Source organism: Habropoda laboriosa, unplaced genomic scaffold (assembly GCF_001263275.1).
Source record: "Habropoda laboriosa isolate 0110345459 unplaced genomic scaffold, ASM126327v1 scaffold33, whole genome shotgun sequence".
NCBI lineage: Eukaryota > Metazoa > Arthropoda > Insecta > Hymenoptera > Apidae > Habropoda > Habropoda laboriosa.
This window is the reverse complement of record NW_017100187.1, coordinates 3,106,474-3,129,238: the sequence shown is the minus strand read 5'-3', so window position 1 is coordinate 3,129,238 and position 22,765 is coordinate 3,106,474. Positions and strand designations below refer to the sequence as shown.

At 36.8% G+C, this 22,765-nt stretch overlaps 7 protein-coding genes across 9 annotated transcripts in view; 3 read left to right on the top strand and 4 right to left on the bottom strand.

Moving 5' to 3' along the window:
• Positions 1 to 1,136, bottom strand: part of LOC108579624 — a 1,348-nt gene extending 212 nt beyond the window's left edge. The window contains exon 1 of the mRNA XM_017943206.1: positions 615 to 1,136. Within this exon, the coding sequence (XP_017798695.1) occupies positions 615 to 827 (213 nt within the window). The 5' untranslated portion in view covers positions 828 to 1,136. The remainder of the gene's footprint in view (positions 1 to 614) is intronic.
• Positions 1 to 3,742, top strand: part of LOC108579623 (sperm-associated antigen 6) — a 7,624-nt gene extending 3,882 nt beyond the window's left edge. The window contains exons 9-10 of the mRNA XM_017943205.1: positions 2,528 to 2,673; positions 3,592 to 3,742. Of these exons, the coding sequence (XP_017798694.1) occupies positions 2,528 to 2,673; positions 3,592 to 3,742 (297 nt within the window). The remainder of the gene's footprint in view (positions 1 to 2,527; positions 2,674 to 3,591) is intronic.
• A 444-nt stretch (positions 3,743 to 4,186) lies between these two features.
• Positions 4,187 to 6,322, top strand: LOC108579661 (U3 small nucleolar RNA-associated protein 18 homolog). The gene is made up of 7 exons (XM_017943247.1): positions 4,187 to 4,446; positions 4,516 to 4,722; positions 4,835 to 5,006; positions 5,069 to 5,254; positions 5,325 to 5,516; positions 5,597 to 5,765; positions 5,859 to 6,322. The coding sequence occupies exons 1-7, from the start codon at positions 4,295 to 4,297 to the stop codon at positions 6,320 to 6,322; spliced, it is 1,542 nt and encodes a 513-aa protein (XP_017798736.1). The 5' UTR covers positions 4,187 to 4,294.
• Positions 6,323 to 7,527: 1,205 nt separating this feature from the next.
• LOC108579587 (deformed epidermal autoregulatory factor 1) lies at positions 7,528 to 9,639 on the bottom strand. The gene is made up of 4 exons (XM_017943161.1): positions 9,355 to 9,639; positions 8,433 to 8,924; positions 7,897 to 8,358; positions 7,528 to 7,805 (listed from the first exon to the last, which is right to left on the bottom strand). Exons 1-4 carry the CDS (start codon positions 9,619 to 9,621, stop codon positions 7,605 to 7,607), a joined length of 1,422 nt encoding a protein of 473 aa, XP_017798650.1. The 5' UTR covers positions 9,622 to 9,639; the 3' UTR covers positions 7,528 to 7,604.
• LOC108579586 lies at positions 9,603 to 14,274 on the top strand. The gene is given in 10 exon segments (XM_017943160.1): positions 9,603 to 9,689; positions 9,692 to 9,753; positions 9,966 to 10,004; positions 12,477 to 12,616; positions 12,691 to 12,843; positions 12,959 to 13,094; positions 13,184 to 13,311; positions 13,384 to 13,686; positions 13,774 to 14,022; positions 14,153 to 14,274. Coding segments are annotated over 10 exon segments (1,419 nt in total).
• Positions 14,275 to 14,594: 320 nt separating this feature from the next.
• On the bottom strand, positions 14,595 to 17,682 carry LOC108579563 (band 7 protein AGAP004871). 2 transcript variants are annotated; one of them, XM_017943132.1, is made up of 10 exons: positions 17,656 to 17,682; positions 17,166 to 17,283; positions 16,086 to 16,195; positions 15,957 to 16,029; positions 15,812 to 15,894; positions 15,534 to 15,737; positions 15,379 to 15,434; positions 15,227 to 15,305; positions 15,050 to 15,151; positions 14,595 to 14,986 (listed from the first exon to the last, which is right to left on the bottom strand). In XM_017943132.1, exons 2-10 carry the CDS (start codon positions 17,245 to 17,247, stop codon positions 14,882 to 14,884), a joined length of 894 nt encoding a protein of 297 aa, XP_017798621.1. In that variant the 5' UTR covers positions 17,248 to 17,283; positions 17,656 to 17,682; the 3' UTR covers positions 14,595 to 14,881. The 2 variants fall into 2 exon arrangements, with proteins under 2 accessions (XP_017798621.1, XP_017798622.1); XM_017943133.1 differs by lacking the exons at positions 17,166 to 17,283; positions 17,656 to 17,682 and adding an exon at positions 16,370 to 16,439.
• Positions 17,683 to 18,398: 716 nt separating this feature from the next.
• LOC108579518 (glutamate dehydrogenase, mitochondrial) overlaps positions 18,399 to 22,765 on the bottom strand; it is a 6,809-nt gene continuing 2,442 nt past the window's right edge. Inside the window, exons 2-9 of one of the 2 annotated variants that reach the window (XM_017943066.1) lie at positions 22,116 to 22,120; positions 20,613 to 20,813; positions 20,158 to 20,391; positions 19,914 to 20,071; positions 19,697 to 19,852; positions 19,403 to 19,613; positions 19,174 to 19,319; positions 18,399 to 19,096 (exon numbers count right to left, since the gene is read on the bottom strand). In XM_017943066.1, coding sequence (XP_017798555.1) covers positions 18,980 to 19,096; positions 19,174 to 19,319; positions 19,403 to 19,613; positions 19,697 to 19,852; positions 19,914 to 20,071; positions 20,158 to 20,391; positions 20,613 to 20,813; positions 22,116 to 22,120 — 1,228 coding nt within the window. In that variant the 3' untranslated portion in view covers positions 18,399 to 18,979. The remainder of the gene's footprint in view (positions 19,097 to 19,173; positions 19,320 to 19,402; positions 19,614 to 19,696; positions 19,853 to 19,913; positions 20,072 to 20,157; positions 20,392 to 20,612; positions 20,814 to 22,115; positions 22,121 to 22,765) is intronic. The other variant, XM_017943065.1, reaches the window with a different exon arrangement.

Below are 22,765 nucleotides of genomic sequence, written 5' to 3'. Positions count from 1 at the left end.
TCTGTATAAAATATTTTATACCTTAAATGTTGTCTACTTAGAAAATCTTGTTTTGCAAAAAATATAGTAGATGATAATTTGTGCTATAATTTTTTACATTTAAAAATAACATGTGACCTTTCTGTTGTATTATTACAAACGAAACTTAAATATCTTTTATCAATGAGTAATGTTACAAAAATGATGTAGAAATAAATTCATATGTTCTTTTTATCTTAAGTCGTATAAAATAACGTTAGCGAGCACAAATTTACGATTCTGCACAATCATCGTGGTAAACAAATCTAAACATAATATATGACAGTTGCACACAATTCAAAGATAAATATTTACCAAGATAGTACCTTACGTAAGATAAGTTTCTTTTTAAGAGACAACTAGTAAGTACAAAGTATTGTGAAAAAAATTAAATCAACATGTTCTAATGTTAATAGTTAAGATAATTAAATTGTACTTAATCTTTTTACACAGCAACAATATTACTGATTTAATTTGTATCAATATAAAAAACTATACTTTGTCTGCTACTCCATTAATGCAACAAAATCATTGTTTTATTCATCATTGTCATCATTAGGTTTAATACTAGCATAATTGTTCATGTTTCTATTCACCCTTAACATTTTGAGAAAACTGCCTAGTACCAGTATGGTCTTCCTATGTCTTCTGAATATTCCAGCATAAAGTTCTTCACGTACATCTCTTCTATCACTCACATCAGAATCAATACTTGATACAGAAACAACAGAAGGTTTCGCAGAGACTGGCTGATGGTAGCTATTGGTCTCTCCCGAATTAAGAATAACGCAATGTTGATTGTTTATCATGTCTAGTATTGATTTTACACTTTCTTACTTAGTGTCAGATCAGTGTTGTCTATACCTATGATTTACAGTAATCAATAATGAATATATTTCACATGCGGCTTGTGATGCTTCTGTAGTTACACTGCACAGCTGTGCGACAAATTAACTTCTTATAAGTGACAGACTTCTGCTTCAATGATATCAGAAATATTTGCTAGAAATCTTACAGACAGTACCATCTAGTACACAGCGCAATTTAACTTTTGCATACAATGATATCATCTCCTTTTATCACTTATGTTGTTATATGTTTGAACTTTAAGGCATCTGTCTCGGTCTTGTTATCTTTTAATTATTATACTTTAAGTCTCCCTATAATCTTCAACCTTGATTTTTATCTTTTAAGCTGTTTCAAATTACTGTTTCAACTATTTTATTAAAATCGTTGTATTTGAAGCTTTGTTTATAATTAATATTTCAATCTTTTTTTCACATTTTTCTTACATACTTTTATGTACACATTTATTTTTTTCCTTTTCCTTTTTCTAATCAATAATGTTAAAAAATGTTTCAAAAATTCAAAGACTGTTGCTTCTAGCAGTCAAAAATTTCCTCAAATTAAGTTTTATTAAAAAATTATAGCTTATAATAAGACAGACAGCAATAGCTCAAGATTAATTCCAAAGGTGATTATCAAAACAACGGGATCTGAACCTCCTTCCTTTCCCCCAGCGGCCGATCTTTAATGTCATACAGAATCAGCTGAAAAAATTTAATAATACATATTAAATTACGAAAACAATCCGCTTAAACAACGAAAAAAATTTTTAAAGCTTGTCAACAGGTTTGCGACAAACATGCTATCCCACGACTTTGTTCTGGAATTTTGTTTTCGAAAATGAGATATTTTTGGCGACGAAGAAGATGGATAAAGTAGACAGATTTGGCTCCGGATACAATACATCGCATATAATGTTTGTAATACATTTAATGATAAAAAAACAATTTGTTTATAATACTTATGAATAAATTAATCATACATACAAGTGAAAATTACATTTTACCCAATGATATTAAACGAGGAGTATAAGGATTGTTTGTTTATTGTTTCATAAATTCCACTAATTAATTTGTAATTCTATGAGAGAAAAAGGTGAGTACGTTAAAAAATTAATCGAACAGTTGAAAATGAAACAATCGATAATTTACTTTAATTGATAAATACCCGTAATTAGTATAAATTCAATTAACGAACTACTTTTATTCACAAATAAATGTTTATTAGCGATTGTGTAGCGATTTAGAAAAGTTATTATCTTGATATAAAATTGTTGAATCGGGGCTTTTCGATTTGCGCGTCATAATTGAAACAAAATATTCTAAGTAATTTAGCGTATATAGTATTGTTTCACTAATTTTTTAACGAAATAAAGAACATCACGCGTTGAGAAGATTTAAATAATTAAGATTAATTGTAATAATTTTGATTCACTGTAAACTAAAACATATAGAAAAGTAATTTTACATTAGACATTTCATTCAAAGAATGTGTAGGTCAGATTTCAGAAGCCTTATTCTTAGGTGCATTGCAACATGCAAACTGATTGCTAATAATGTTTCTCTCACCACCTACTTATACATGCAGACAATGAGAACATTAAAAAATGAACAGTATAAAGGATTTCACATTTAATTATCTGATCATTTCTTCTTTTACATAGATTTTGCCTCATGATGCCAGGGCAAGAAGATTATTTGTAACATCTGGTGGATTAAAAAAGGTACAAGAAATCCAAGCTGATCCTGGTTCAATACTTTTGGAATACATACAGATTATCAATTGTTGTTTTCCAGAAGAAATTATCAGGTTGATTTCAATTTTACGTTACTTTCGGACGTTGCTTTAATAAAAAAAATCATTTTGAGGATATAAACTCTGTTTTATATCCTTAATATTATGTTCTTAAAACATTAGTAGAAAATTTTTAATTAAAATATGCTAATAAATGCAATAATTATAATTTAAAAGTTGTTGAAGAAAACTAGAGCTTATAGTCTTTATATTATTAAGTTATATGATTATTTAAAACATTAATTCATTGAAAAATTGTTGCTTTGTTTTTCATGCCATCATATATTGAATTCCTTTATTTGTCAAATTAATTAAAATACCAATACTCCCTGGGAAGTATATGCATGTAAAGATAATGGTAAGAGTAGATAATTATCAAAAAACACTAGTTGCTTTTGACATAACCCTAGTAAAAATTTACTTACCGAGGAAATCCGGAAACGCGATTTCTTGTCGATGAAAAAGTCCAGTCTTCTCGTAGTCGTTTATACGAGTAGCGAATGCAAATAACCGCAGCTCTGTTTCTGGATCGTGTGTCTTAATTTAAATCGGGCAGGTAATATACGGCGTGACCGCCATGTTGTCACAGCTGATTGCATTGGAAAAATATAAACTTGGATTTTAGTGGATCAATAATTTTATGTGAACTCAATGGTTTCTACAATAAGATGATTCATAGTATATTGTATTTATTGACAATGTTTTAATGCAGTGTTGGGCGAAAGTTTATAAATTTCTAAATGTACCTTCGCTTTTACTTCGCTCTGTACCGTTGAATTTCATCAGTTTACAATTAATTTCTACACGGATTAATCTTTTAAATGTTCAACAATCATTATTCATTGTCATTCAAAATTCTTTTATTCTTTTTCCTTTATATTTGAAAACCTTTTCAATTCTTGCCTAACTTGTAAATTTAATTTCTGCTTTTAGATATTACTCTCCTGGATATCCAAGCAGTCTTCTGGAAGCTGTGGAACAGTATCAACCGAAATGTCCTTCTCTATTTACGATGGAGGAAGAACATTTATTCTCTGATATTGATTCTAAATCTTCACTATCATCTTTTAACGAAGAGGGTTAAATTTTTACGTGTTCCGATTGTACATCAAGTGCCGATTGTGATCGTACATTCTTACTTAAAAGTAAATAAAGGCAACGATTTAAAAATTATCGTTGAATAAATTTATTGTAAACAATCATTGTGATTTAATCATTTTTATGTTTTAAAAAGTATCTTTCGAACAAAAAGTGTAATACCGTTTTTTACGCATACGCGATTTATACAGTTGTTTGATTAGGTATCAATGGTTAATGTAACGCTTAATATTCAATAAAATTAGAAATAAGTAAAAATTCGCAGAAATTTGGTTGATTAAATAAAATATACTTGTTTTTAATATTTGTAATTTACTGAGAATTTTTGAAAATTATAAAGTTGTTAGTTTTGTAAAAGAAAACAGTCATACAGAAAGCATTATTACTTACAATTAGATGGTTAACATACATATGCGTGTATGTAGGAATATTGAAGTGTGGGCAGATAAAGCTGCGCTAAAAGTGCGTTATATGTAATTAATTATTTGAACGTGTTTCAAATTGTACTAAAAAGATTACAAAAAATAGTGAGTTCACTATGCAGACGAATAAAGTAGAAAAGGAGAAGTTAGAAGTGAATAAAGAATTTAAGAAAAAGCGCATGGTTTCAAAAACGTTGTATGATCAAAAATTTACTGCACCTTTAAGAAAAAAGCGCAAAAGTGTATACGATCCGATAGAAGAGGCTAGGTATAATCACAAAGATAGCAAAAATTGTTTTAAATAATTAAGAGAATTTATAATATTAGTCCTATGCAGGTTAGAAAGAATCGTATTTGGTGATCCAAGTGATATCATAAATAACTTATCAAATGACAAAGATTTTGACGAACCGAATGTTAACAAAAGTGATAAGGATTCCCCTACAGATAATAATATTAATAATGATTCGAGCACACACAATGATACTTGTGAAAGAGATTGCAAAAAGGCAGCATGGATTGATGAAGATGACACACAATATTCGTATGTACATAAAATTTAAGAAAATAAGCTATTTAGTAATAAAACAAAAGTATTGTATTTAAATGGCATATGTTACTTGAAAACCAATTGAAATAATTATATTTTTCATTAGAGTACAAGATGCTGCAAAAGCACAAAATCGTCGATTACCCAATGATGTACCAGAGAAATTATATAAAGATTTTTTGCATAGCAAATATAAGCAACTTGTAGGAACTCCAAAATGGGCTGAGCTCAAAACAGTTGACACAGAGTCTGATGACTTGAATAATGAAATATTAAAGGTACCAAAACTTTTTAACACTTTTTTTTAGAGTATATCTGTAATTGTATTGTATGTTTTTAGCATAGTTGCCATTTGGAAAAACCTAAAGTAAAAAATTTGCCAAGTAGTATAATTGATATAAAAGCATTGTCACTAATTAATAAACAAACGCATACAGAGGGGCCTGTTGTAACAAGTGTTGAATTTCATCCATCTTCTACTGTAGCCTTGGTTGCTGGTACATCTGGAATTTTATCTCTTTTTCAAGTAAGTATGTAAGAACTAATTATACTTATATTTTCAAATGAAAAATCTACAAATTATAATATAATTGTAGGTGGATGGTATTGAAAATAACAAACTGCACACAATGCAGTATAAGAAGTTTCCTATTAGTATTGCAAAATTTTTGAGAGATGGTACAGAAGTATTACTTGGTTCGCAGTATTATCCACATTGTCATTCCTATAATTTAATAAGTGGGAAAACATGTAAAATACTCTTACCACATGGAATTACTAATATGCAGGTTTGGAAAATTGCTGTTCTAACAATTCTTATAATAACATTAATTATTACAGAAAACAAAATTTTTGATTAATCATTTAGAAATATGAAGTATCTCCAGATGGAAAAATGTTAGCACTTTGTGGACGATTAGGTGACATCTTCTTATTAACAATTTCATCTAAAGAGCTTATTGGTACTTTAAAGATGAATGCAAGGTGTAGATCATTGTGCTTTACACCAGACAGTAAAACACTTATTACACATGGTGGTAAGTTTTTTATGTAAGCATTTATAATTTATCATAGGATGTTATGTATACTTTATTTAACTTTATCTGTTATTCCTCTTTGGCCACTTGAAGATGGTAATGAGATGTATATTTGGGACATAAATAGTCGCGTATGCATTCATCGAGCAATAGATGATGGATGTTTGTCCTGTGCGTCTATCGCGATGTCTCCAAGTGGACAATTTTTAGCAACAGGTAGTAAAGAAGGTGTCGTTAATTTGTATGATACGAAAACAGTTTTAGAGAAACGGAATCCTGTTCCTTTAAAAATCGTTTTGAATTTCGTAACATCGATTACTAATTTAAAATTTAACCCCTATTCTGAAATCTTAGCAATGGCTTCAGATAAAAAACATAATGCGTTTAAAATGATGCATTTACCATCATGTACTGTCTTTTCCAATTTTCCGACATTTCAAACAAATATATCAATGCCAGAAGCCATTGACTTTTCACCAGGTAGTGGTTATTTAGCAATTTCCAACAAATCGAGCAGTGCTTTTCTGTACAGATTAAAACATTATGGAAATTATTAGATGATTATTATTTTGTAAATAATATGGTATCATTACAAAAATTTGAATAAAGAAACTACAACTCAATTAATCAAATTCGTAGTTTATTTAAAGGTAACGTTTATATTTTAATTAGAAAAAATTTAAAAAGGATATATATATATTTAAGGTAACAAATGAATGTATCAAAAAATCAAAATCAAGATATATGAAATATTTAAAAACAATATTTATTTTTCTTTTCCACTTTGTACATAAACAAAGAAAATCTCCATATTCTACTTGACAAAATAGCTATGACGACCATCTTGTCACGATAGTAATAGCAATAATAGCAGCAGCAACAATAATAATAATTAATATTAACAATACCTATAAAAAAATGAATAAAAAAATGTTCGCAGTTATTTTGACTAAAAGAAACGTTTGTTAGAAATACTAGCCAAATAATACATTCTTTTTTATTAAATATCACGTCTCTCGTTTGTCAGGATTTTTATGTTGTTTTAGTAATTTGTATAGTATGTATACAAAGCTACAGATTAATATTTTTTGCTATTTCAAGTGAGGAAATGTTATGATACTGTTGTACTCAAAATATACACAACTGTGAGTATAAAACAGTGTTTCGAAGTCGTGAATATGCGTAATGGAAGCTATAAATGTATGACTTGACATGTTTATAAAATACAAACACAATTTTTTAAATATCGTGTCTTTTTTTTTTATGTTTTCTAAGTATTTGTAGTAAAACATAGAGGAGCAGATTTTGTAGAAATCTTATGAATAAAAGTAGCATTATAAAATAATGCGTACAAACAAAAAAGAAAAAGAATGAGACGATATGATAGAAATATGTATATTTTATCATGTGTACAGTGTGTATGTGTGTACGCGCGCGCATGTGTGGTGTGTGTGTGTGTGTGTCTAACATGTACGCGTGTGCACACTTACATTTCTGTACATGTAACGTAAAATTTAATACGTGTACGTATGCACGCGCTTGTTACGATTTATTTCTATAGTTATTTGGTTTACGATCTTTTACAAATATTTTGCATAATTTTGAACTTTGATTTTTAAAAACTTCAACTTGTGTGTAAATTTACTTATACACTTAATATCATTACAATTTAACTTATGTACGTAAAAAATATTTACTACTATATATACACAACTTTTTGACCTTTGGTCATCAAACAAATATTTTTTAAGTCTTCGTCCCTTCTTTTAATTTCGAAGTTTCTATGTTAGTTTGTTCAGTTTCTATATCCCTTTGGTGAATAGGTGTGAGGAACACTAGCTATTGGTCCCCAGCAGTTGTTGCAAGAGCACTAGTATCTCCACTGCTACTTTCTACTATAAGCATTACAGTTTCTGCAGCACCTCTTACACATTCCACTTGATGACCCGCCCAATCTTTGCGCTGACAAAATGTGGAACAATACGGCGTTCGTCTACATAAGGAACATTCCGCAAACGCTTCTCTGTTGCAGTTGGCACACTAGAAATGAAGAAATAGGTGAAAATCGTAAAGGAAGGGCAACCGTTATATAGACAGAATCTGATTATTACATTCGAAAAATATTCTTTACCTTCTTGTTATGAGTATCCGAAGCTGGTTGCAAACCAACAGTCTCAATAACATCTCCTCTACCTCCTAATTGCGCTACTAGCGCTTGTTCTCTTCTTTGTTGTCTATTTACTTCCTTAGCTTCTTCCAAGATACGCCTAAATTCGTAAGCCAACTTTAACATTTTAGTCGACATCTCGTCAAGCTTTTTAAATACATCGTCGCTTTGCCCATTTTCCGTTTGATGTACATTTTGAACAACGGTATCTTGATCTTGTGGTTGTTGTACAACTAAACCGTCCGTTGAAACAAACTGGGGCCATACTTCTTTATCAGGTACAACTACTTCACCGTCGCTTTCATCATTGTTACTACCATCGCGTGAATTATCGCTTTTAAGCTTGCGCGACGGTGTTTCTCCGTCAGATGCATCTCTGGCCCTTCTTCTACGCTTGTAGGGGGTAAACAATCTAACGGGACCTGTCTACCATACGCAAAAATTTTAGCATTTCCAACTGAAACATAAGTAAGAATTATGAAGTAACATGGTATACTAACTGCACTGTCGTCATCGCAACATGCCGCGCAAGTACAAGAGGTAGCGTGTGGCTTTAAAATTTGCTCATCTATTAAGGTCTGCAAACTTCTACCACCAAATCGAATACTACGTTTCCAATCTTTACTAGATGCTCTCCCGCATAGCGCTTCAAATTCGCTCGGAGTGTACCAATCTTGTCCAAGTTTGATACATCTTCCCCTTCCTCCAGATCCAAATCTACTTTTATGTAATTCAGCATTTGTATTTTTGCATCTAACAGGTAATACTGCTAAATTAGCAGATTCTGACCAACTGCATATCGGTTGAGTGTTTGCAGTAGAGACATGAATTTGCTCTGATTCAGGCTCTTCTGTACTGTTTTGAATTACTATATGTGTTGCTTTTAATTCTCCATTCCAACGTAAAGGATCTGTATCTTTGTCATGCCTTGGTTCACAAATGAAACCGTTGTCTACACATAGCATCTGTTTAAACTGTCCTGAACCAGGTAACTGGAAGTAAAGGAAATAACAATGCTTCTTATTAACATTTACCTTTCTATAGAACTTTCATATATCTGTTTCTCTCAAATTGTGCTATTCACAGGATGTAAATTAAAGTCGTTTTTAATACTGCAGTTATTGTCTATTAATTGTAAGTGAACTATTGTAAAATATACATGGTGTTAAGATTATACGAATAACAAAACATAATCGCGAGGGAAACACGTGTTGTGTTGAATTGCATGGACAGGCGCACTGTAGGTGCGTTAAATGTGTGTACACTATAGCTTATGTGTGTACACGAAGAGCAAAACCCCACCTTGCTGTTCGACAATTCTTTAGCGAGGAAAACATGAAATCTCGGAGAAAATTGTTTCGTATCGTGGTTGTGTATTAAAGACAGGGAAAAGTGACCGAAGACTCGGCTGTTTCGACGTACCTGTAGTTGGTCCGAAGTGATGACGTTGAAGGTCGTGCCGTTGGTCGAGTTCGCTACACCAATGATAGAACCAACGGGTAAAGAAACCGGTACACCGACTCCTGGAACACCAGGAACACCGGGTACTGGAGTGACGCTCGCCGTCACGGCGACGGGATGTGCCTCGTGCTCAGTCGTTAGGGCAGACGCCTCCTCGGTCTCGCTCGTCAACGGTTCGGACATGTCCGGTAGCACGGCGACACTTTCCGATGTTTGACTCTCCTCCATTTCGGCTGTTCTCGCCTCTCGCACACACTATGGCGTCAGCGCACGCTCAACACAGCGCCACAATTTTTTGGTAGCTGCGATTACTCGCGATGACACAAGTTCGAGTTTACTCGACACCTCTCTATACAAACTGCAACTCAATTGAAATTGAAGGTATCACCAAACGAATCAGACGTTAAATAACCATATTGTCTTTTCTTTTTGTACAAATTGCAACGGAATCGTTGCTTTCTTCGCTTAGATTATAAATATAAATCCCCGATGTCGAGAGCCATCTTTAGATACTTGGAGCAGCGCTCAGTTTAAAATGTTATCATTTTGTTTCGAACATACAATTGCAAAAGTATTCATTTGAAAGTGAAGATGCTAGTAAAACAGAACGTGTGATCGATGATAAAAAATCGAAGTAAATTGGAATACACGGATGAAAATTCGTTAGGATTTAGGTCGCATCGAAGGAATTTCCGGAACATAGAAATCTCTCTAACCTACTTTTTTGTTGTATGTCAAATGGAATTGTTATTCGTGGAGCAATTAAAGACGAAGCTTTAAATTTATCGAAGGAAGGTGATCGGTCGGTGAACGTATTAATCGTATTCAGAGAGCTATGGATTCCAAGGAAAGAAGAGCGAAAGATTTTTCTAACGAAAATTCAGAAGACGTGGATGATAATTTGGAAAAATTGGAAGAAATGAAATCGGCTACGTTAGGTACATATGTATGTACATTATTGCTAGTGTTTAAAAAGACAAGATTAAAAAATTTTGTAGAATATACTGGTATTTGATTAGCATATTAAACGGTTATACCTATTAAAGGGTCAGAAAGTTCGTCAAATGAATTTTCGTTATTGACGAAGGCTCATGGTGGTTCAGATGCGATAAAAGAATTTTGAACAGTCGCTACACAGGCTCCTTTAATGTGGATTAAATTTACCCTGATGCAACCATCGTCGGATAAGTGTTTTATCGATTCGACATCGTCTATACCCTTTTCAAATCAGGAATCGACGTACGTGGCAAAAGATGAGAAAATCAGGTATTTACACGATGCGGCATTTTCACAATTTTAAAAAGCAATTAATTTTCGTTAATTCATCGGAGATGTCGATTACTGCGAACCACGAAGTTGCTATACAATCAACGTTAGTATATCTGAGACTTGGTTTTCCTCGAACAAGTCCAGTCCGAATAACGAAATTTGTAACGTAGTATATCGGAAGATGTGATCGAACAAGACTGCTTTAATTTATTTAATATACCACGTTTGCGTATTAAGATAATGCAGGTTTGAATTTATTTCTGCAAGATATGTATATCGTTGGACTTGGCACTGGCGAATGCAGAATTGGCGGGAAATGACGTACTTACAATTAGACGTGGAACGGATCACCGACCATCGTGGAGTATCATGCAGTTATTAAACAATTGTTTTCGATGCATGTCTACCATAAATGACGAAGTATTGAATGTTCACATAATACAGCTGTATTTCGTTCGATAATGCAAGTTGTAAGATACCGCGATTCGCGCGACAGCCAGGTACAAGTTCTTACATGGGAGATGAACCTACTGCTTATTCTACGATACATATGTATATGCGACTCGTGTAACAAGAACGCACAACTGGATACTTTTTCGATCGACTAACGAATCTTCTTTTATCGCTCCGATACCTCCACCCAGTTATGCTCAAGCTCAAGGCATTCCTCTTGCTTCTCATTCTATGGATCATCTGTGATCATCAGTCTCACGTAATAAGATTCACGTGTTTCGATAGAAATATAATGCCTTAATGGTTTTCGTTGTAGCAAATGCAAGCAGACAGTGGTCCTCGAGACCTATCACCGCAATATGCCCCCGATGCACCATACAAGTTCGACATTCTACAAATACTCATGCCACAGCTATTGCATTATGAAAGGACGACGAGGTATGAAAGTTTTGTCTCGTAAAATAGTAGTTGCACGAATTATTCCCATTTTTTTCTTTCTCATAATTGGAATGTTCTGTTACAGATGTTGGCCATGTTGGCTGATACCATACTGTATGAATAGGTGCAGAAACATGGACCATTACTGTCCCATTTGCCGTGCATATCTTGGAACATACAGACCACGGGGACAAGTATTTAGAAACTAATGTAGAAAGTTTGCTTTCTCGTTTACCATATAATACCTGATGCATCTTACATATTTATCGAGATGTTTAATGTGACGCGTAAAAGAAACTAGAAGAAGAAAAAGAAAAAGCGACGATATTTAGGTCATATGTATTTAGAGATAAGAATGAGAATAGAAGTTTCCAAGTGTAAGGTTTATCAGAAAGGAAAAAGCGTCTAAATTTGTTTAATTAGGGCTGTGAAAGTAAAACTGTTGTCTCTACTCGACTCGACTCGACTCGACTCGAAGGATAAGTACAATGGATAGGTGTTACAAAGTGGTGGCGTCGATTTCTCGAAGGTTTCTCGACTTTCCCGTAATTTTCTTAGAGATCGACGCTCGACAAAACTAAATATTTTCGGCGTTTCCATTAACTTGTCGCGTGACATACAGACCGTGTAAACGCGTTCCCAGGTATATTATCCTTGGAGCTTTTCGTTGGCCACATAGTCGAAGCGCGGTCGCCGTAGCAGCAGCAGCAGCAGCAATTTGTTGTTGACTTTGGAAAAGTGTTGCGGTCACCGCTCTTTGCTCTGGTCGTCGTGACCCCATTAAAAAATTACAACAACATTGCTGCACGCATGACAGCCGTTCCTTAGATGTTTCATTCGACAATGCACAGATATTATTTCATCACACTTTTATTATATTCAATGGCAATGTGTACGAACGTTGACGCATGGAATTCTCTGAGAAGATTCCGATACTTTTGGCAAACAAATAATAATCACGTCAACGAATCATCATTACCTGATTCATCGCTGAAGAGTAAATTGCAGTCGATTCATTCTGAAAGTGGTGTACCGAGTAGTCATGTCGGCAGAGAAAAGCGACGTAAGTTTAGTCATTTATTTTAATCCATGTATAACTATGTTTAACTTGAAGGGATAATTCGTCTATGTATCTAGTTTTTTCATTGTTCACTTTGGTGAAATTTGACAACAACGTTTGTATTGGATCGAATGGAGAAAATGGTACCTGTGTGACAGCGTCGGAATGTTTGCAACGCGGAGGCGTAGCTAGCGGGGTTTGTGCAAATGATTACGGGGTTTGTTGCATCGGTATGCTAGTTTTCTTTGTTTCTTTTTAACAATAGAGTGCTGTAGCTTTAACGGTGAAACGATATTTAATCGTGTATTTTCCTTTCCTTTCTCTTCTCTTGGAAACGTACGTCAGTAACTGTATCTTGCGGCGAGACGACTGCCAACAATAATACGTATTTCGTTAATCCGAATTATCCATCGACTTTCGACGGTACGCTATCCTGTCAGTTAACGTTGATTAAGTCGCATCCAACTGTATGCCAATTTAGGTGAGCTCCCTTCTATTTCGTCTTAAGCTATATTGGATAGATAGAATAGAGAGAGAGAGAGAGAGGAGTATCGATGTAATCTTTTATAGACTGGATTTCGTGCAATTCAACATAAGAGGTCCTGAAACGACGAACCATCAGTGTGTCTATGATCAATTTATCGTTTCTGGGGGCAATCCGGTGCCCACTATATGTGGAAGTAACACCGGGAATCATAGTACGTAACAGTGGATTTATCGTTTTACATCTGATTGCGAGCAATAAAGATCGTTTCTGTACCTGTATACAGTATACATCGATTCTGGTCTCGGACAAACGAATCCTGTTACGTTAACGTTCGTTACAAGTGGACATTCTTTTCCTCGATCTTGGAAAGTACGAGTTTCTCAAATTCGTTGCAACACGATATACAGGGCGGAAGAAGGATGTTTGCAATATTTTACAGGGATATCCGGAGAAATAAAGTCGTTCAATTATAATTCTATCACTGGACTGCAATTATCGAATCAAGATTACAGCATCTGCATTAGAATGGAAAGAAACTTTTGTGGTATTCAGTACATGACATGTCCAGTTGGTGATAAAGAAGGTAGTGTGTCGATAAAGATGTTGAAACGGTGATTTGTGAAGTTTGTGTTAATCTGGCAATACGTTAATGTTGGAGAAAAAGGTGAGGCAGCGATTCCAGCCGGTGGAACCTCAGCACCGACACAAATGGCGCGTAGTAATGCGTTTACATTAACGGGAAACACCCAGGCAATGCAAATAGCGTCAATGACAGGAGCAACCTGCCAAACCGACTGGTTAACGATCCCCTGCGTGTCCAATGTCGGTAAATTACCGACCGCTACGATGACTTGCGTCGACCGGATATGTGGTGGAACATTTAACGCAGAAAATCAAAATTTGAACGCGTCTTCCGTTATCAGTGAGTACTTATTCTTTCTTTTTTTTTTTCCCGACTTCCGTAACTGGAAACTAACGATAAAAATGGGAATTAGTGTTGCGTGACGTTGCAAGGTCACATGGAACGTGCATAACAAGCATTCGTTTCTTAGGTACCGTGAAACCATTTAGGCTAATACTTCACACGGATAGCGTAGAAGCGCCAAACGATGTTGGGAATAGAGGATTCTGTCTGAATTACATACAGCAACCATGCACGACGAAATTAAGATGACGATTACGAAAAATAAGAAAATACGTAGATACTTGTTCGAAATGTTCCGTTCGAATCGTAATAATCAAGATAAATACGTTCATAGCTAATTATTATTCACTTATCCATTTACAATAGTCTTAGAGATCTCGATAAAAATATATTAAATAGATCGCCAGTACATCGAACAACGTAATATAATATCATAAACAGAGATAGAAACTTGTACGTGACACAGAGGTAGATTTAGTTTAGATTGTTAGTTTTAACGTGTACCGATACTATAATTATTCGCAATAAACTTTCTTGTAATATAACGTATAACACTTGAATGGGTCTCGTCATTTTTATCCGGAGACGAATCTATTTCGTTCTTATGCCTATTCTTTACCTCGAGCCTTGCTGATCTTTTCCATGTCCACAACGATCAGCTCTATCCTTGAACGGGATACTATTCTCGTATATAATATTTAGCCGGACAGTTATTTAGCCAATGTTAAATCGAGCCGTCATATTTATTATCATATTTAACGTCCGAAATCCGTGATCGAATTAGTGAAATATCGATAATTTCATTACCGTTACCAGTAGGATAAGAATAGAATAGATAAGAAGGTGTAGTGAGGTATTAAGAATTATTGGCGACGTTCGCTTTCATGAAATAGGTCAACAAATCGATCGGTAAGGGGAATACGATCGTTGAATTTTTCTCCGCCGAGATAGTGTTCAAAGTCTGAAAATAGTCGAAATAAATAAAATGAAACGGAGGTAGCTGATTTATTGACGTAGTACGCACTTGCAAGTAGCGAAGCTGCAACGCTGCAGGAGAATCTCCGATTACCTCCGACGCTTCCCTCAACGCACGACTGGCTTTTCGTTCACCCTCGGCTGCGATTACCTGCGCAACGAAGGGAAATGTTGGTTAATCATCGTCTACGTAGATGATCTAGGCAGGTAGGAGAGGAAAAGGAACCTTGGCGCGAGCTTCGCGAGCAGCTTCAGCTTCCGCAGCCATAGCTCTCTGCAACTGGACTGGCAATCGTACATCTTTGCTGGAAAAGATTAGATCGACGTAAATACGAAGGAAAGAAGGTGTATACATATGTACCTACGTGTGATACTTACATTTCCACTCGTTCCACTTTTATTCCCCATGTATCCGTAGCTTCGTCCAACGAGACCTGAGATTTCATTTTGTTTGAAACATTCGAAGGTGAGGCTAATTTCGAAGCGAATTAGAAGATATATACATATACATATATGTATGTATATGAATTAACCTGCATATTTCCGGAGATCGTTTCACGCTCACTGAGGATCTCGTGAAGCGGTCTAGTTCCCATGGTGTTCCGTAGCGTAGTTTGAGCCAACAGTTTCGTGCTGTGATCCGCGTTCTCCACGTTCGTAATCGAAATGGTTGCATTGTTCACACGATAGTATACCACTGCGTCAACCGATACCGTCACACTGTCTTTCGTCAGTACCTGGTTTCAACGAAAATCCTCCTACAATAGTTTCTTTCTCCCCGTGCAAATGCACCAGGCGTGTATCGATTTACCTCTTGAGGCGGTACGTCGTACGTTCGCGTTCGTAGATCAACTCGGGCATAATTATCGATGCAGGGCAGGATGAAGAACATGCCTACAAGTATTCAACGAGTAACGAGTAGATTAGGTAACGAGAATACATAGAAGTTATATTACCGGGTCCTTTAGCACCACCGCTAAGAAGTCGTCCTAGACGAAATATCACCGCTCTCTCGTACTCCTGTACCACCTGAACAATTTCACTCTTTACTTTTTATGATTTCATGATTTCAGGTGATTCCTCACCTTGAAGCAAATCAGTAGGGAAAAAGGCATTGTTAGAATCACGACAACCCAAGATAGTGCCACGAGAATACTTTTGCACACGCTCTCATCCGGTGGCGCGTATTCTTCCACTGAAAAAATATTAATTTCGCCAATCTTTTTCAGGGCTAGTACAATACTCAACTTTCTCTCTTTCTCTTAACTTTGCAAATACTTTCACTCTATTCACGCTCAGATCGATAGACGCGGTATTGTGTGTGCACAACCTACATTCGGAAAACGTATTAAAAGTTGGTTCCGCTTACCCTCTGCTATCTCGAGGTGATTATTATTCTCCATGTGGGCGAAAACCTCACGAATCCGTCTTTGAACTCGGAAGAAAGAAAAGAGGGGGGAGGGCTTGGGATAGTGACCGGGGGGAGGGGAGAGGGAGAGAGAGAGGGAGAGAGAGAGAGAGAGAGAGAGAGAGAGAGAGAACGAAGTAAGTACTTGTGTAGGTATATCGGGCCAAGTCGAGATCCGACGGTTCGCTACGAAAGAGCGCCTAAGGCTGTGTTTAAACACCCACGTGGGTAGTCTCTCTCTCTCTTCCTTGGGTAGATGCTCGTTATTGTTCTTTCCCTTTAGTCATATCGATATGCGCGAAATGCGCGAAACACGCGCACCCACCCTCTCTTTTTCCTTTTTTCACCATCTTAGAGAACGGAATATTCCATATTGTATACTTGTGTATATAATACTGTTGTCGATTAATTTTTAAAAAGTGGAACGCGATATAATGGAAGGTGGTAATATGGATATTTACGTTGGTAAATCCGATTTATCGGAAATCAAGGGTAAAACACGCAACAGAGGTTCGAAATGCGGTCGTAGAATAATGGACGACCTTTAACGTTTCTGTGAACGTAGCACCTGAGTACTTTACTTTACTCGCGTAGTGTAAAGAGATATTTGACCTTCCTTACACTCGAGTAATATTTGATGCGGTGTAAGCCAACTATGCGACCGACATGTTCAGCAAATAGTTCGATCTTGAACCAAATTTGTTAAACACACGTACACGTACACGTAAGGTGGTAAATCGTTGTTGCTCAAACTCACCGCCGATTACGCGATTCTGTATATCATCCGGTCGCGTGTTCATCTGTATTCCATTGCTTAAAGTTGCCATAGGAATGGACATGTCAATAGGACTCACACGGGATTCGAATCTCGCCACCTAAATCAGAAAGCGTATACCGGTGAGTGTAGAAATATGTATGTACATACGTAAAATGTATAGAGCGAGGTGGAAGGAGAGTAATCGTTGTCGTTCGAGCAGTTGATCGATTTGAAAGATCGTTGGTGGTACGAGAAGGAGTTGGCTAGGATAAAATGTACACGTGGCTCGTGCACGCAGAATTATGTCTATGTGAAAACCCGCGGTCCTTGTACCGGTTGTCGTGCGCTTAATTTCGTTAAGCGTATCGTGTTTATCGAATTTCCGGCAGACATTCGCACGACGTGTCGGCAGTTGAATATCGGATTAAGGACACCAGAATATGCGAGATGTTGTTGCGATGGAACAACCAATAGACAAACACGTATTCACCTTGCGTCGATTGTTGCGTATCGTTGAAAGAACTAACAAGACGAATGAAGACAGCGTCGCAATGCCATGACGCTTTATACGGGGGCGGCCGCCGCCCTAACTAGTAGTATAGGACAATACTTAGTCATCCAATCGTTCTACCGTAAAACTTTTCTCTTCGAGCGATATCGAAAGCACCTGCGGTGGCTGAAACTTGATATAAAGTTCAGAGGATAGCTTAAACGGGGTAGCTGTAGAGAAAAAACGCAAAGTCAAGAACATTTTGAACCAAGTCGGACACGTATGCATATGTATGTATATTGAAGTATACGTAAATGTAGATTTATATAGCATGGAGTAGGACATGTTTTCGTTGGTAAACCTTCGAATCCGTTGCGTAATATTAAGACAAAAATATTCAGTCATAGGATGTCTGGTTGCACGCGCACACGTATTAAACTCGCGGACCTAACTGGTTTTGACATTGCTATATTTAGTACGCGTCACGAGATCGCACAAATTTAAAAGAACAACGTTCGCAACAACGTATTTGCATGCGACAAGGATACGTACGATTTGTTTTAATAGAACTACGTTGGCAATTGGAAGCGAGTCATTTATAAAACAGTAGGCAAAAACGTGCGTAAGACGTGAGAATAAAGATTCTCGATTCAGGTTGAACGTAACTCTTTTAAAAATAGCGGAGGGGGGTAGGGGAAACGATTGAAAAACGATAAGATCAATTTTAATTAAGAGCACGTGTTTATTGGCATACCCTTCGAATGTATAACAATATTACTGTATGATACACATGGTGCTTTCGAATTCGGTTGTAGAAACGAGTCTCCGCTGCTCTCCGTAAATACTAACATACTGCAAATCTGTATATTCGGGGGGGGGGATTGGAATTAACAAACGATCGATCGACCTTTTCTTAAATATATCCACCGAATATACCGATTTTAAAAAGTGTTTCACAATCTAGTTTGCAGAATGAATTTCAGTTGAGAAAAATACGTGAAAATACTTTGTTCCAAATTCACTGATAACGCATAGCTCGCACGTTCGACTTGTGCACTGGTGGTGGGTGGTGTACATACGCGTCGTATACTTGATTCGTGCAAGAGAACGTTCGTTAGGCAAATTTTTATATATGTACGTGTTCGAAGAACGACTAGCATGCGATCATATAAGTACACGATATATTTCCACTGCTAGTTTTAGTCTTCCTTGAACTGAACAACACTGGACAAGATAGTTTTTAAAATACTGGCTCGAGAATTTCTTGCGGTTCCCCACTTATGCGATTTAAACTTTCCACTGATATAAAGACAATACTTTACGTTTAAAACGCAAGACCTGCTTCGGAGTACGTGGTAAATATCTTTTCGATAGAATTAGCGTAAGCTGCTGTCCTCAAGTCCAATCCCAGATTGAATCGCTGAGCCGTCTTCATGATAGCCTGTGTCGCAAAATGAAAATAAAGTAATTAATTTATTTTTTATTTTTTCGGCAACACAGTAGTGAAAGGTTAATTACTCTAGCGGATCTTTCCATGGTGTAGTCTAAACCGGAATGGACGATGTCTTTTTCCGAAGCACCGGAGATACGTTTCTGGAACGCCTCGGAAGGTGTAACGGGAATTTGACTTTTGAACTTACGTTCTAACGACTCCTGTACGGATTCTGCAAAAAGTTAAGAAGGCACATATGGATAGGACGATCCAATTGGATTGGTCAAATCTACGTGTCGAATCTATCGTACGCACCTAACAAGTGGTAGTTGGATTCTCTTTCGTATTTGAAAGTCAAACGGCCGTACGATACGTGATTCAGGTTCTTCAACCACTCGAAGAAAGAAACGGTAACACCACCGGCGTTGATGTACAAATCTGGTATAACCAGGATATTTCGCTCGATTAAAATTTTATCGGCAGCCGGAGTAGTCGGTCCGTTGGCAGCTTCAGCTATGATTTTTGCCTGAATCAACGAAAAGATGAATAAAAAGGACGACAACTAGCACGTCGACGGTTTAAGAGAACGGATATTCCAACATGTTTTACCTGAATGTTACAGGCATTATCTTTCGTGATAACTTTCTCGACTGCGGCGGGTATAAATATATCACAAGGTTCGTACATAAGATTGTCACCTTTGTACTCTTCAGCACCAGGGAAGCCCACAACAGTACCGTTCTCGATGCGGTAATCTTCCAGATGCTAATGTATCCAATTTTTTTCTTAATATTATATTACACGTACGAAAATCGTAGTTGCTTACCTTGGGGTCGATGCCATTCGGATTATAGATAGAACCATCGTGTTCGATTACCCCTATGCAGGAAGCACCGGCACGGTGCAAGTAGCGCATCGAGTGTAGACCAACGTTACCGAAACCTTGTATAATGAAAGACTTCCCTTCCCAACCGGGTGTGCTGCCTAAACAGGATAAGATGATCACGAGGGGAAATAACCGCAAGCTAACTGCGTGGGTGTGTGCGTAAAAATAGGAAACTCTCTCTAACCGATCATCTTCATATAATTCGATTCCTTGATGAAGTTCTCCAGTCCGTGAAACACACCACGCCCTGTCGCAGAAATGCGTCCATGAATTCCACCTTGATTGATAGGCTTTCCGGTCACACACGCGTGGGCGTTGATATCCAAGTGGCCTATAGTTTTGGCGTATGTGTCTGCGATCCAGGACATTTCACGTTCTCCAGTTCCCATGTCTGGCGCAGGAACGTCGAGGCCGGGTCCTTTCGATACGAACGAAAATCTTATAGATTCTATCTCGATTACCACCGCGCGTCACAAATATCGAAAGACTACGAGTGATATACATACTGATATACAAGAAATCAGAGACGAATAGAAAGTATTTTATCGCAGAAAACGACCAAGGACGGAGTTTATATAGTCGAAACAAAAACGGATATTTGCGTAACTGAAAGAAAGAAAATTTTCCTACGCATCTCACCGATAAATCCTTTTTTCGCAAGCTCTAGCGTGAATCTTCTCGTGATCTTTTCGAGCTCATGTTCCGAATATTGTTTCGGATTAATCTTGATACCGGCTTTAGCTCCGCCAAACGGGACGTCCACGCAGGCACATTTAAAAGTCATTAGCGCCGATAAGGCTTTCACCTCGTCCCGCGAGACATCCATCGAAAAACGAATACCTGTAAACAAGAGAAAAATAATACGAAAATAACTGATAAGACGATATACATGTATATCACCACGTGTATCCGGAGTCTAACGACGACAGATTAAATTTCAGCTAGATACTTAAGTAAGTACGTACATCGAAGAACCGATCGGTCTGCAGAAAGCATTCGTCTTATTTCACATCCAGTTTCAATAACGATCAAATTTCTCCCGATAATCATTCGACGATAACTTTTAAAACTACAATATAAATACTATTTTTATTTTCCAAGGAATCCACGTCGGTGAATATTACGCAAACGTTATCGTCCAAAAATAGTTATGCACGAGGATGGTTGCTGCTCAGTCTCTCTATACACGATCTCGTTAATGACTTTTTTAAATAACATCTGGAAGCTGAGTTCGATATTCACACCTAGGGTTATTAGGGGACGCGATAATTGAGTGAGTGAGTGAGTGAGTGAGTGAGTGAGTGAGTGAGTGAGTGAGTGAGTGAGTGAGTGAGTGAGTGAGTGAGTGAGTGAGTGAGTGAGTGAGTGAGTGAGTGAGTGAGTGAGTGAGTGAGTGAGAGTGAGAGTGAGAGTGAGAGTGAGAGTGAGAGTGAGAGTGAGAGAGAGAGAGAGAGAGAGAGAGAGAGAAATGACCAACCTGAAATTTTATGTTTGCGCGAAATTCTCTCTCTCGCGATACATTCTTTGTTGGCGGACAGCTGATCGCTTGAATAAGAAAAGCGAATATCAATTTGTTTCGACGAGAGCATCGACCTTTTCAACATCATCGTGACATTGGCGTGTTACTTACGATTGCCAAATTCTTAAATTAAATCGCAAATCAAGGTAGTTAGCTAATATTTGGCAGGGAAGAAGAAAAAGACCAGACAGCTTGGCATCGTTGAATCGCCCGCCTTCTTCTAACAGTCACCGATGACGAACGTGTTCGACGTTCTATCGCGTGGCATAATCGCGATACGAAGACACGTGCGAAAACTAAGAAAATTGTAACGCAATCATGATGCTTTTAATACCGATGACGACGGGGCAAATGAGATGAGCGTGGTCAATAGGTGTGTAGGATTATAGACTTGGTTTGCTTGTTCGTTTGGCTCTTGGAAAAGATCTACCCCGCGAAATGATGCGTTAGTGAGTCACGTTTCAAGTACAGTCGAGCTCAAGTACAAATTTGTATCAAGGCGATGTTGCTTCGATATACATTCTCGGAATATCTTTCTTTCGATCAATTGTATATGCAACCCGGCTGATTCGCTCGCGAATTTTAACTTTCTTCGTTACGTAGAATATTATTAGAAATAATACCACCTCTAAATCGTCGTAACTAACGTTTTTTTAATCGATGTAATACGATCCCCGTGAGTAGCAAACGCACGAGAACAATGAGAAACACTCGCACGTTATTTCTCGTACCTCGTGGTTTGTTCGTACTGCCACGATAAAACAGACTATTTCTACGCCAACGATTACATCCCCCATGCAAAGGAACTATTATTTAAATAACAAACAAAGTATACGGCTACGTGGCTACTTGTCAGACAGCTATGTATCGTTGTAGACACACTTTCGATAATCTGTTTTCTCGAATCGAGGTTAAAACCGCGTCGTTGTATCGTACGAATCCGCAAAAATGCAGTCGTAAGTGTCACAAACCCGATCATATACGGTACAGCGAATACTTAAAAGTAACTAGCCAACTATAGCGACTTTTTCAACTAACAAGAATTAAAGGAGAAAACTGACAATTCAACGCGAATTCTGAACAAACGAAATAACAATTGTCTCATTTTTCGTACCATGCTCGATCGATAGAAATCCAGTTGGAGCGAAATTTACGCATATTCAATCTAGTTTCATGATTCCTCCCGACTGTTACACATTGTCATGGATGACGTAATTGACGCGTTAGTTAATATTAAATTTCAACAGCTGTAACTTATTCTGCAAGAGTAATT